The sequence below is a fragment of the Chiloscyllium plagiosum genome, unplaced genomic scaffold (genome assembly GCF_037043375.1).
Source record: "Chiloscyllium plagiosum isolate Xiang-an unplaced genomic scaffold, Cpla_swu_hap1 HiC_scaffold_2, whole genome shotgun sequence".
Taxonomy (NCBI): domain Eukaryota; kingdom Metazoa; phylum Chordata; class Chondrichthyes; order Orectolobiformes; family Hemiscylliidae; genus Chiloscyllium; species Chiloscyllium plagiosum.
In genome coordinates this window covers 142,771,443-142,784,313 of record NW_028270140.1, presented here as the reverse complement: position 1 = coordinate 142,784,313, position 12,871 = coordinate 142,771,443, and the positions used below count along the sequence as shown (strand labels likewise).

The following is a 12,871-nucleotide window of genomic DNA, read 5'->3' as shown; positions in this document are numbered from 1 at the left end:
CTGATCTTATCCCCAAAATGTTTCTGCTGTTCTCCTTGGAATCTTCTGCCACAAACAAATTCTGAGTTGAGCAGTTGCTTTGGGGAATCTTAGGCAATGTTCAAACCAGTGACTTGACATTTAAAAACAAAACTTGCAAAATAAATTGCAAAGAGACTGATGCTAAAGAAATGAATAGATCTGCCTTTCTTTGCAGAAGTGCCGACTGCATGCATCTTCAGCACAGTGATCCAGCAGGGTTTCTGCGTGGGTTTGGCTCCATCGTGGAGTGGAAGATGTAACTACAACTTTGGAGACTGGAGTACCTGGGGATTAGGAAGCGCGGGACGCTCATCTCTCTCTCTCTCTGTCTGTCTCTAACTGGGCTACATGTCCTTTCTTAAACTCCACTTGTCTGTGTGATTGCGATCAGGTGAGAAGGACCGGTTTTGCTCAACTCAAAGAAGCGTGCATGTTGTTTTAACAAGAGTGCAGAGAGAGAGAGAGAGAGATACATAGCACCTGGTACGCCGCAAGGAGGTGGCTGTAGCGAGAGTTCAGCGGAGGTCAGGTTGATGCAACAGGGCTGAGGTGGGGGGACTGTATCTTTACAAACAATCGAATAATTTTGCATTTTATGTTTGTTGGAGGAGGGGTTGGGCAGAGGGAGAAATTGCAAATAAAAGGTGAAAGACTAAGCTGAAAAGCTCAGCACAGCCAAAGTGTCCCAGTTCAAACCAAGTCCTAACCTTTCCCCTGATAAATACTCAGCGGGAACTCCAAGATCAAGGAAGCAACCAGCGAATTCTCTCCCTCTTTTTCCGGAGATAAAACCTATATTCTTTTCAGATGCAACTGGGCTGGGGGATTGTTTTAGAGGTGGACAGCGTTTCCCTGCGTCAGACCCTGGGATGGTCCTAAAGGTGTTTTGGAAAGACCACAGGGCCGCTCTGAATGATGCGAGCTGTAAGTAGCCAGTGCTCAGTCACTACATTATCCTCAACGCCGCTGGAAAGCGGAGAGAGATGCACATCGGCTCGGACTGTTTCAGCTATATTTAGGAACCCTCTCTTCACCCACACGTGCTTCCTTTTCTTCGGGGGCGGGTGTGGTTGGATGGATATATAAGCGAGAGACCGAGCAGCCGGGTCACCTCAGGAGGATCGCTGAAGGCGCTCGGTGGTCAAGTGAGCAGCTGAGAGTGCCAATCGCTGGGAAACCTGGAGCCCACTGCTTAGCGGTCAGCAGCGGAAGGATTGTGTGCTAATCAGGGACAGAATTAGACCCCCCTCCCACACACACACACACACACACCAGTGAAGGAGGGGTCAGGTCTGGGGAGTGGACAAAATCACTTTGTCAAAACTGCCTTGAATGAGGAATTTTCATTGCGGCGGAAATATTGGCGTGTGGACTGCGCTGCCAGGTAAGCGGCTGTGAGTCCACATTGGAATAAAGTCGTGAGTTCAATTTCCTGCCTCGCCCCATCCGTTCAACTCTCCTTCAGCCTGTAATCCGAATTCAATTGGCAGATGGAGGTGTGTGCAACACTTGTCGAGCTGTTGTTTCGATTTCCAGTGGTTTGCAATCGGGAGTGTGTGCAGTGTATATTCTGCAAAGTTGGGCATTAACCGTTTCGGTCTCTTGTCAGTTCCCCCCACTCCCAATGTTTGGTTTGCATCCCTCTAACGTTTCCAGTTTCTTAAGATTTGTTTTTTTTTATTGCAGGCTCTGAGGTTTTGGCTCGCCGGAGGTTTCCTCTTTGCCTGCTGTGTTCATTCGTGCAAACTCCAGCCCCTTCCCCCCCCCCTCTCTCTGAGCTGCTGAAGAGTTTTCGCTGGGAGATAGTGTGGAAGGCAGGAGAAAAAAAGTTGCCCACGTCGCTGGCATGAAGCGAAAGCAGAAGCGATTCTTGCAGATGATCGGCCTGTTCATCGCGGCTCTGGTTTTCTTGCCCAATGTTGGAATCTGGTCCCTTTACAAGGAGAAGCATTTGGAAAAGTCCACGGAGGCGGGAGGTCAGGTAAATGTCTAGGGGTTTGGTGGTAAGGTCGGAGGAGGGGGCAATGTGATTAGAAAACGTGATGAGGTGACAGGAACACCCCAGGGTGAATTGGATAATCTAATCAGCATCAGGGACTGCCAACCCAACCTTACTTAGCACCCCGTACCTTCGCTTCCTGAAGGGTGGGAGTTCCCCCCATCCCTCTCTTTTACTCACTCACTCTCATACACACAAACTGCCCCTATTCAGACAAACTGCTTAATTCCTTGAATATATCACTCCTCTGTTTTGTTCTTGCATCGTGAGTTGAAGTTTGCTCCCCATGAGATAACCTGTGTATATCATTGGGATTTGTATTGGAGGATATTCAAGTGAAATAATCTCCTACTTTAGTGCTTGGAATGGCAAGAGTCAAATCTCAGCTCTTTGGCAAATTTTACATTGCCCATGTACAAAAAAGAAGTGTTAAATATTAAACCTAGTAATTAGTGTGTCCTTTTCAGTTTTTGTCTGTACACACTGAGTTGAGATTTTTTTTAAAGTCCCGACTCTAAGCATAAGATGCTTCTTTGTTTGAACTGAAGACACAATTGGACCCTAGTGGTGCTGAACGTTACTTAAGTTGGAAGACTAATTAGTCTTTTTTTTGAGGTAGAGTTTCTCTATCACTCCAGTTGATATTTGCTCAGGAGAATTTACACATCAAATTAACACCTTTTTTGTTAATGCCTTCAGTGTTTCAGCAGCTAGAGCAAAAGCAGAATATTCCAACTTCCGATGTTCTGGTCACCAAACAGCTTTGGAAACGCTTGCTTTTTATTGAGGATCATGATCGTTACCATTGCAGGCTTGAGGGAATGCGTTTTGCAGAATTGATAGATGTGGCTTGCAGTGCTGAGTGAATCTGCCACTTGTTCTCCCAGGTTGGAGTTGAGAAGTTGCGTCTCACTGATTTGTAAAGAACTGGGTTACACAAGAATCTTGGTACACTTTCAACGGCAATACTCATAGTTGTCAGGAGCAAGGAGTGAGGCGCCAAGTAAATGTGCCAGTTAGGATTGACCCACAGATGTGCAGTAACACTTTTTTTTTAAGCTAATTATTTTTCTCTCTGTGCTGCTTCTGTGAAGCAGTGCCGGTACTTGTGAATAATGTCAGCAACAGGTACTCTCAGGCTGTGCCTGCTTCTATGCAGTGTAAGAGTCTGTGCTTCATCCTCAGAACAAGCCCAATTCTTTATGTCAGACTTCTCTACTGCACTCTCCTTTTCCATTCAAACCTCACTGCATCTCAGTCTGAATATTCAAATCTCTCTCTGCCTTTACCCACCCTGAATCTGCAGCCTTCAGAATGTACCTTTTTTCTGACATCCATTGAGAAATGAATGATCACCCTGTGAAGGATTACTGTGAAGGATTAAAAACTCAAAGGAAAATTCAGTGAAATGCAATTTGCTATTGATGATGCACTCCGACCACCCCCTATCCCAGCACCAACTGATTCCAGAAGGTCTCAAATGAACACTGAATACTTGTCCCTTTCTAGTCTCTTGAACAGCCCAGGTTTTTGTAGACAGCTGAAGGCACAGATGTCAAAAGGTTAAGCTCTAGAATTCCCTCCTTAAACCATCATGCAACACACTCTGCCTCCTGAGCCATTCATTTAAAATCTACCTCCGATGGTCTTTGCTAACTGTCTGTGCATCTCCCTGTGTCAATCTTAGTCTGCTAGCCCTCCTGAGTATCCGGTTAGAATGTTGAATACACAACTGTACAAATATCAAATCTTATTGCTAATTTGTGCAAGTTATGCTTTTGTTTTATGTTAATTTGGCGCTGAGTAAAGCTGTGCAAGTTAATTCCTTAAAGAATGAGATAATACCAAAGGAATGAATTGCTGTATTTGTGCTGACTGTGTTGGAAAGAGCTACCCGTTTTACTCCTACAATGCTATGAATTCTTTTAACTAAATGTCCAATTCTCCTTTTTAACACTGCTAATGGAACTGCTTTCACTAGTCAAGAAGACAGCTCTTCACCACCTCAAGAGCCATTGAGGACAGGCAAAAAGTGTTTGCTTTGGTCATGTCTACATCTATGTACAAATTTAAATTACAATCAAACAGCGCATCCCAAACCACAATGTTTGACTGTAGGTTTTAAAAAAGAAACCTACCACATCTCCACTTTGGCTCTTTTACCAATTATCTTCAATCGTTGCTCTTTGGTCACCAACTTAATGGAAATAGTTACTTCATTCATCAAATGTTTTCATGATTTTGAAAGTCCCTGTCAGACGACCTCTTAACCATCTCTATTTTACAGAAGGGGATCTACAACTTTTCCAGTTCCCTCCATGTTAACTAAAATCCTTGAGCTCTTCTACCATACTAATAAGCCCTAATCAGTGCTATCTGTTATCCCAAAGAATTGGACTTTTTTGAAAAATTAGCATTGTACTGATTATGGAATGCAAGTAACCAAGCTGGAGATTGGTTTATTGTGAAATTGGTTTCACTAGAACGGGTCGCTCTTACCAGGTCGACAGACTATTAAAAAGCAAAGGGACTGTTCATGGAAGTGAATGCCTTTATATCTCTGACTCCAGTCCATTCTGCTTGGTTGACCCTTGATGTCCTCTGAAGTGCCACAGCAATGCTCAGTTGTCCAAACATTTGGCAGTATTCATTTAAATGCAGTGTCACTTCCTAGCCTGATGGAAAATAATAGTTGCTTTCATGGGCTGTAATAATTGCGACTCATGAAGAGATTTTCAGATAAAGGAAGTAAACGTGTTGAATGTTTGAATTCAAATCTGGTTTAACAAGCACAATAATCAGTTGCTGCTGATGTAATGTACTGATTTGTTGTAAAGAAATTTGCACAGGCATCATCAAACGCTGGACAGCATAAGTAAGTGTTAGGACAGTTGAGCTTGGTCTGATGTAGGTTTTAAGTGCAGCCTTGAAGGATGAGAGTGAATGGTTGGGAGGTTTAGGGAAGGAATTCTCAACCTTACAATGGATGCATGGCTGCTAATGCAGGTACAGGATCTCCCGTCTGACACCCTCAGGAGACTTCCAATATTTTCAGATCTCTAATCGGGGTGGCTTGGGGTGGAGGCAGTTTGTATCACGCTGGGTTCGTTGGGGTCAAGGGTTACTTGGAATGTGGCATAATGCGGTGTGTGAGGTGGCAAACATGGTAACTAGTCTGCCCCGTCTAAACAGGGTCTGTCTAGACAAGTTTTACTGTATTAAGAAAAACTATTTCAATGTTTAGTTTTTGGACACTGGTTTTGGCTGGCCAGGTTTGAGGTACTTGCCCTGTAGCAGGAGAAAAAAATACCATACAGGCTGTAATTGGAGTTACATAATGGAGAATGATGTATAAGCAGAATAGCAAGAAATACATGTCACCAACGGAACACTGGACATTTTTTTCGGGGATTATTTACTTGGCTAATAGTCTAGATGATTTCTAAAGGGCAGTAGACTGACCAGCCATGAGTGTGTACCTACCAGAGGAGCTGTTCCACTGACCTGACCCTGCTAACTGGGTAAAGCATGTAGGTACAAAATTGCTGGGAATCTGATGTATGTATTCCACTGCTGTCTGTCTTTGTTCATTCAAATTTTTTTGCACTGATTATTTGTGTGTTAAGTGATTTCAATAACTAAGCAGGAATTGATATTTAAAATCGAATTTAGATCATTTGAATTAAGTAACGCTGAATTTTGAGGGAATATGTTGTATAAAGCTGGTGATTTGAGTGGTGACCTCCAGTGCTGACTTATAGCCTTTCTATACTGAGATAACAAATTTTTAATAGCTTTGCCATTTATTATGCATCAAATATGCACTGTTTCAGATTAGGCCAATTTTATTTCCCTCAAATTCCAAGTTAATTCAGAATACATCTGTGTTCAGTGTCAACTCGCACTACTCAACTGGAGAATCTATACATTTTTCTGACTTGCCACAGGATGGCTGGATAGTCACGAATTGATGTAAATGCTGGAACATATAGAATGAGATGGAGTGGCCGGGTGAATTCTGATCAGAGTTTATATATGCAAGTGACTTGTGTTTGTGTCTGAATACCTTCAGATCTTTGGCTGACAATTATCAGTAAAGGTACCATTGACATGTATTTGAACCTTTAATTTCAGATGTGATGATTCTATATCTTTTTGAGATGTGTTCAGTCTTATTTCTCTTGTAGAGGGGCATTGTCACAGTGGTACCCAAATACCTCCCAGGGTCGGGCAGTTGGTAAACCGCGTTGAGTTCCCCTCTGTTTGTTTATACTCTCACAGATCCAGAAGACTTTAGTTTTGCTTTTACTTAGTTAAGTAGGTTTTCCATGGAGCTGAAAGTCTGAGTTCTTTGTGCTAGAGTGAAGTCTTAGAGGCTTCCGCTTCAAAAAATCTGCTCCTTTTTTTTGATTTTTGTTTTATTTCTGCTGGACTGGAGACAGAGACAGCATGTGAGACTAAACAGTTGCTGAATTGCCTTTGTCAGGGGTGCGTTTATAGGATGCTGCCTATGTTGGAACAGTTGATGATTACTAGTTACATAATGAATTATCTTAAGTGTTTCATTAAAGTTCTGCCAATTCTTCTTTATATTGTATTTTAATTGTGTTGGAAGAATAAAGTGTGCCTTGATTTTAAAGCTTAATGGTGGACCAGTCAAATCATATCACAGTACCTTACACTTGCCTTTCATTAAAATAGTCTAGACTATTTCTATAACATCTTTTTGGGTGTATGGTCTGGTCCATAACAGGAGAATATGAGCCCTGACAGATCAACAAAATACTCAGGACTGACTTAATAGAGGATATTAAAATTTATGAAGGGATTTGATAAGGTGAATGGACTGAAGGGGACTGTACGTATGGGGTTTGTTCTAAACTGGTGGTTAATGCTAGTGTCAAATTCTGCTCTAAAGGAATTCGAAGAGAAATCTCTCTCTATCCAGAGGTAGCTAGAACATGAAGTTTACTACCACATGGAGTGTGAGGTGATTCAGCATAGATGCATATCAGGGAATGTAAATAAGAGTTTAAAAGTATGGAAGGATATGCTGTAAAGACTTGTGGAGCAGAACACCAATGTAGACTAGTTGAGACCAAAGGCTTGTGTCTATGCTATAATCCTAAGAAATTTTTGGCAGCAGTATAGATGCATTGGAGGTACTCTGAAATCTGGGCTTGGCCTAGTTTACAATATAAACCACTGATTGTATTAAACGTGAAAGCTAGGTGGATTAGCCATGGTAAATGCAGGGATAAGGTGGGGGAGCTGTGTCTGGGTGGGATGCTTTTCTGGGGATCATTGCAGGCCTGATGGGCCAAATGGCCTCTTTCCATTTTTTTGGGAATCTATGACCAGGTGGAAAGGAATTGAGCCAGCTCAGCTAATTGATTTCCAGAGGGGGAAAGGCAATTCTCAGAAAGCCAGATTGAGCATACTGGGACTGAGGTAGGAGTCAGTCCAGTAATGTCCCAATTGCATGTTTCACAGCTTCCTTCTATATTGAACTCTGCTTGTAAAATACTTAATTCAAAATCAAAGATGGCAATAGAGTAGGGATTCTGTGCAGGAGATCGCCCACTCCTTCCTCTCTTTCTTTTTGGTTTTTTTTTGTTTACTCTTTTTTTTTTTCTTTTCAACTTACCTCTGACAGCAAGTCCCCATTGTCTGCTGAGGTGAGGCCCATTATAACCTTGAGGCAGGTTTTGAGGCCTGGGATGCGGTCTCGAGACGAGGCTGGCCAGGTGCTGGTTGGAATGGGGTGGAAGGACTGCGATTCTGAACTCTATTATTTTCCAATTTATTCCTATGTTTTTGTATCTAATGCTGAACTTTTTTTTTTCTAACTTAAGAATCTGTACCTGGGTGAAAACCTTTTTTGGGTCCCCAAGATCGTGTCTCAAGTGGTGACTTGTAAACTTTCTGCTATAATAGTGAGGACTTGTGACAATATAGTGAATGATAATACCATCGAGACATTATTCCCTTTTTTCATCTGGCCTGAAACAGGCCTTAACCTGTCAGCTCGCTCTCTCATGGGAGAGTTTTATGGTCTGGCAGGACTATGGTGACTTTACTTTACTTTTCACCAGGGGAGATTAGTGGATTAGAATCTGGTGCCTTATCGAAAATTAGGCTCCTAATCACGAAAAGAGCTGCTGGTCCACAAGCTGTCAGAAGAATTATTCTTTGCTTTTCATCTGCCAAATGTTAATTGTCTGGAAAAAATCAATAGCGCATTTTTTTAATTTCCCCCATCCTGGGCCCAGTCTTCAGTAGGATTGAACAAGTCAAGCTTCCCAGATAACATCATGATGCTAGAAATGCTTGCCCTAACTAAAAGGTAACTGTTTGGAGCAAATATCTTCAGAAGCATGCTTTTCTCAATGCCACTGAAATAACTGCAGAGGCCAGTACCCTGTCACCAAGTCACCCTTTATTTACACAAGGCATCTTTGACGTTAACCCAGCTTCCTCTGAGCCTGCTCTGAATGAACAGAATGTCTAACATGTCTGTTTTTATGTCATCCAAGGCTCCCTGACTGAGGCTGTTAATTTGGTCTTATCAGGGAACTCATGAGGTCCAGAAGAAAGTAAGGACTGCAGATGCTGGAGGTCAGAGTTGAGTCTGGTGCTGGAAAGGCACAGCAGGTCAGGCAGCATCCGAGGAGCGGGAGAATCGACATTTTGGGTATAAGCCCTTCATAAGTCATTCCTGATGAAGGGCTTATGCCCGAAACTTCGATTCTCCTGCTCCTCGGATGCTGCTTGACATGCTGTGCTTCTCCAGCACCACACTCTCAACTCATGAGGTCCACTTGGTTGATCTTTATTGTGGATCTGAAATTACAATTTAGGCCAAACCAGGTAATGGAGTGATTTGTAGCAAAATGATAACTCTTAACTCTCTCTGAGCAATTAGGGATGGGTATTAAGTGGTGGCCTAGCCCGTGACTCCCTCATCCCTTGAATGATTCAAAGAAAAACTTGCCTCCTTGTCATACAGGGATAAACAAAGTACTCTGACCAGAATGACTCATAAGAAAGAACCAAACATTCTGATTTAGAATGTAATCATGCAGAACACTGTATGAACCTGAACAGTGACTGCTGAAGATCCCAGAGGGATTTATTTTTGTCAGAATGGCGACATGCTACTCATTATGAGCTTGAGTTTTGCTTCCAATGTTGTTAAGCATGGGGAGCTGGAAGCACTTTTTTTTTCAGAGTCTTGCATCGAAATGGTTGGTTATTACCAGAGCAATCTTCAGATTGGGACCACTTCCACTGAATAGCATATACTGTTGTGACTGAGAGGGCTTCCCTCCAGTATGAAGTAAGTTACCTGCAGAAATATACAGGCAGCATCCCACAAATGTGATATGGCTGTGTCTCCCCTGGACAGTGTAGCAGCTGGTGTCAATTTAGCTCGTGTAGTATTGAACCCATGTGCTGGATTCTCATTGTTAAGGGATAGCTGTTGTCTATATTTCATTATACTGCCTCCAGTTCAGCAGATGTGCACTCAGCAATGAATTGCATTTAAATAGTGCCTTTTTAAACTGATACGTTTGCTTTACCTTACAAGAGTGTTATCTGAAAATTATTCACTTTATACTTATTCAAAATTATACTGTGCCCATGTAGGATTATTAAGATGAATCACTAAGAACTTAATCAAAAAGATGAGATTGAATGAATGTCTCAACATAGAAAAATACAGTGGCAGGAATAGAACAGGCCTGTAGGACTGAATGGCCTATCATTTAATATGATCATGGCCAATCCTTTATCTCAGTGCTGTTTCCTGCTTTCTTCCCATATCCCTCGATGCCTTTAATATCTAAAATGTATCTTCTTTTTTGGTGAACATAGTCAGTGATTTAAGCCTGCAGCTTTCCGTGGGAGAGAATTCTGCAGGTTCACAATCACCTTTTTTTTTCCTCCTTTCCATCCTAAATGGCACAGTGGTTAGCACTGCTGCCTCACCGCGCCAGAGACCTGGGTTCAATTCCCTCCTCAGGCGACTCTCTGTGTGGAGTTTGCACATTCTCACCGTGTCTGCGTGGGTTTCCTCTGGGTGCTCCGGTTTCCTCCCATAATCCAAAAATGTGCAGGTTGGGTGAATTGGCCATGCTAAATTGCCCATAGTGTTAGGTGAAGGGGTAAATGTAGGAGTATGGGTCTGGGTGGTATACGCTTCTGCGGGTCAGTGTGGACTTGGGCCGAAGGGCCTGTTTCCACACTGTAAGTAATCTAATCTAATCTAATCCCTACATATACACACGCACTCACACTTCCCAACATACTGCCTCTTCAATAATACTCTTCCTTTCTATTATTTATATCAAAGTGACCAACTCCTCACATAGCCACATTATACTACATCTGCCACGTATTTGTCCACTCACACACCTGGACCAAAACACTTTTAAAGTCATAAAGAAAGGCTGGCTATGGAAGAATTGAAATTGTCAAATGTGGCTCTAACAAGAGTGCATGATGGTTTACAGTGCTATCAGGCAGCACCTGTCAGTGACGCCTAGTTTGGGTTCTGCCAGGGCCACTCGGCTCCTGACCTCCTTACAGCCTTGGTTCAAATTTGGACAAAAGAGCTGAATTCCAGAGGTGACAGCCCTTGACATCCAGGCTCCATTTGACCATGTGTGACAAAAGAGCCCTAACAAAACTAGAATCGACGAGTAACAGAGGGCAAACTCTCTGCTAGTTGAAGTCATACATGGCACAAAGGAAGATGGCTTGTGGTTATTGGGAGGTCATTTGGAAGTGGCCCGGTGGCTCAGTGGTTAGTACTGCTGCTTCACAGCGCCAGGGAGCCGGGTTCGATTCCACCCTCGGGTGGCTGTGTGGAGTTTGCACATTCTCCCCGTGCCTCCGTGGGTTTCCTCCGGGTGCTCCAGTTTCCTCCCACAGTCTAAAGATGTGCAGCGTAGGTGAATTGGCCATACTAAATTGCCCATAGTGTTCAGGGTGTGTAGGTTAGGTGCATCATTAGGGGAATGGGTCTGGATGGGTTATCCTTCAGAGGGTCGGTGTGGACTTGTTGGGCCGAAGGGCCTGTTTCTGCAGGGATTCTAATTCAGTTGTCTCCGCTCCAGGACATCTCTGCAGGAGTCCCTCAGGGTAGTGTCCTAGGCCCAGCTATCTTCAGCTGCTTCATCAATGACCTTCGTCCCATCATAAGGTCAGAAGTGGGGATGTTTTCTGATGATTGCACAATATTCAGTGCCATTTGCGACTCATCAGATATGGAAACAGACCATGTTCAAATACAGCCAGATCTGGACAATATCCAGACTTGGACTGACAAGTGGTAAGTAACGTTTGTGTGACACAAATGCCAGGCATTGACCGTCACCAATAAGAGACAAACTAACCATCAACCCCTGACATTTAATGGTGTTCCCATCACTGAATCCTCCACTATCAATATCCTAGAGGTTACCATTGATCTCAACTCAACTGGGCTCAAAAGCACAGTGGCTGCAAGAACAGGTCAGAGGCTTGGAAGGCACACCTGACTCTCCAAAGCCTGTGCACTATCTACAAGGCACAAGTCTGGAGTTTGACGGAATACTCCCCACTTGTCTGGATGAGTGCAGCTCCAACAACACTCTAGAAGCTTGACTCCATCCAGGACCCAGCAGCCTGCTTAATTGGCACAACATCCACACGCATCCACTAACGCTCAGTAGCAGCAGTTTGTACTACCTACAACTGCAGAAATTCACCAAAGATACTCAAAAGTACCTTCCAAACCCATGACCACATCCGTCTAGAAGAACAACGGAAGCAGATTTATGGGAACACCAACATCTGCAAGTTCCTTTCCAAGCCAAACACCGTCCTGACTTGGAGGTATTGCTGTTGCTTTACTGTGTCAGGGTCAAAATCCAGGAATTCACTGCCAAACGGTATTGGGGTAGCTCACCACCACCTTTTCGGGGGCAACTAGGGACAGGCAATAAATGTTGGATAGCTAGCAATGCCCGCGTCCCCGGAGTGAATTTTTTTTAAAAAAGTAATAGATTTGCTGAGGTGAGTATAAATGTGGGCGCCATTACAAATTGACAATTTCCATATTAAAATCAATTCTAGGTTCCAGGGAAATGCATACAGGGTGACCATCCCTTGGATCTTGTCTGTGCACAGTTCCCCCAGGGTCACTTCCTTCCTTTCCACTGCCCTCTATAAAAGTGTTAAGTCCTTGCTTTGGCATGGTTTCGGAGTTACTGAGAGAGCATTTGGTTATCTTGTCCATCTCGGCTAGTGCTATTAACTGAGCGAGTAGACCCCAGACTCCAATCTGGCCTGATAGATTATGTTTTATTTAATGAGGTGATCTTTCACTGAAACAGAAGCACACAATGCTGCAGATCTGGTTTTATCGGTAAATCACAAGTGTTTTGCTGAAAAGAAGATAAAATGTACTCCAATTTTAGGGAAGGAAATTCTCTATCATGTTTTATGGAGTTGACCTATCTTCCAATTCTGAGCACTGAGGGTCTAATAGTGTCTGCCTTGAGCATTCACACAATTATGATTAGATTTTCCCTGCTTCAGGGGAATAACCCCTTTTTAGGGTTTAACGAAATATCTGGTTGAGCACTTCCAAACTACAATTCTTACACTGAAGTAATCTATTTTGTAACTTTTTAAAACTGTTTGGACTCTGAGAAACTGTTTTGTGCATTCACTTTCAATCGGGACTTCTGTAAACTGAAACCACAAGTCTTCCTCTTGATGCTTTCCCGAAGCAAACCATTCCATTTCTTACCTTTGTAGTGAAAGTAGGTGAATGCTACTCAATGTTCATTCTGTCTGCTC

General features: G+C 43.1%; 1 protein-coding gene across 3 annotated transcripts in view; it reads left to right on the top strand.

Moving 5' to 3' along the window:
• Window positions 1–761: 761 nt before the first annotated feature.
• galntl6 (polypeptide N-acetylgalactosaminyltransferase like 6) overlaps window positions 762–12,871 on the top strand; it is a 1,318,324-nt gene continuing 1,306,214 nt past the window's right edge. Inside the window, exons 1-2 of one of the 3 annotated variants that reach the window (XM_087993693.1) lie at window positions 762–1,405; window positions 1,708–2,002. In XM_087993693.1, the coding sequence (XP_087849819.1) occupies window positions 1,868–2,002 (135 nt within the window). In that variant the 5' untranslated portion in view covers window positions 762–1,405; window positions 1,708–1,867. The remainder of the gene's footprint in view (window positions 1,406–1,707; window positions 2,003–12,871) is intronic. The other 2 variants (XM_087993690.1, XM_087993684.1) reach the window with 2 other exon arrangements.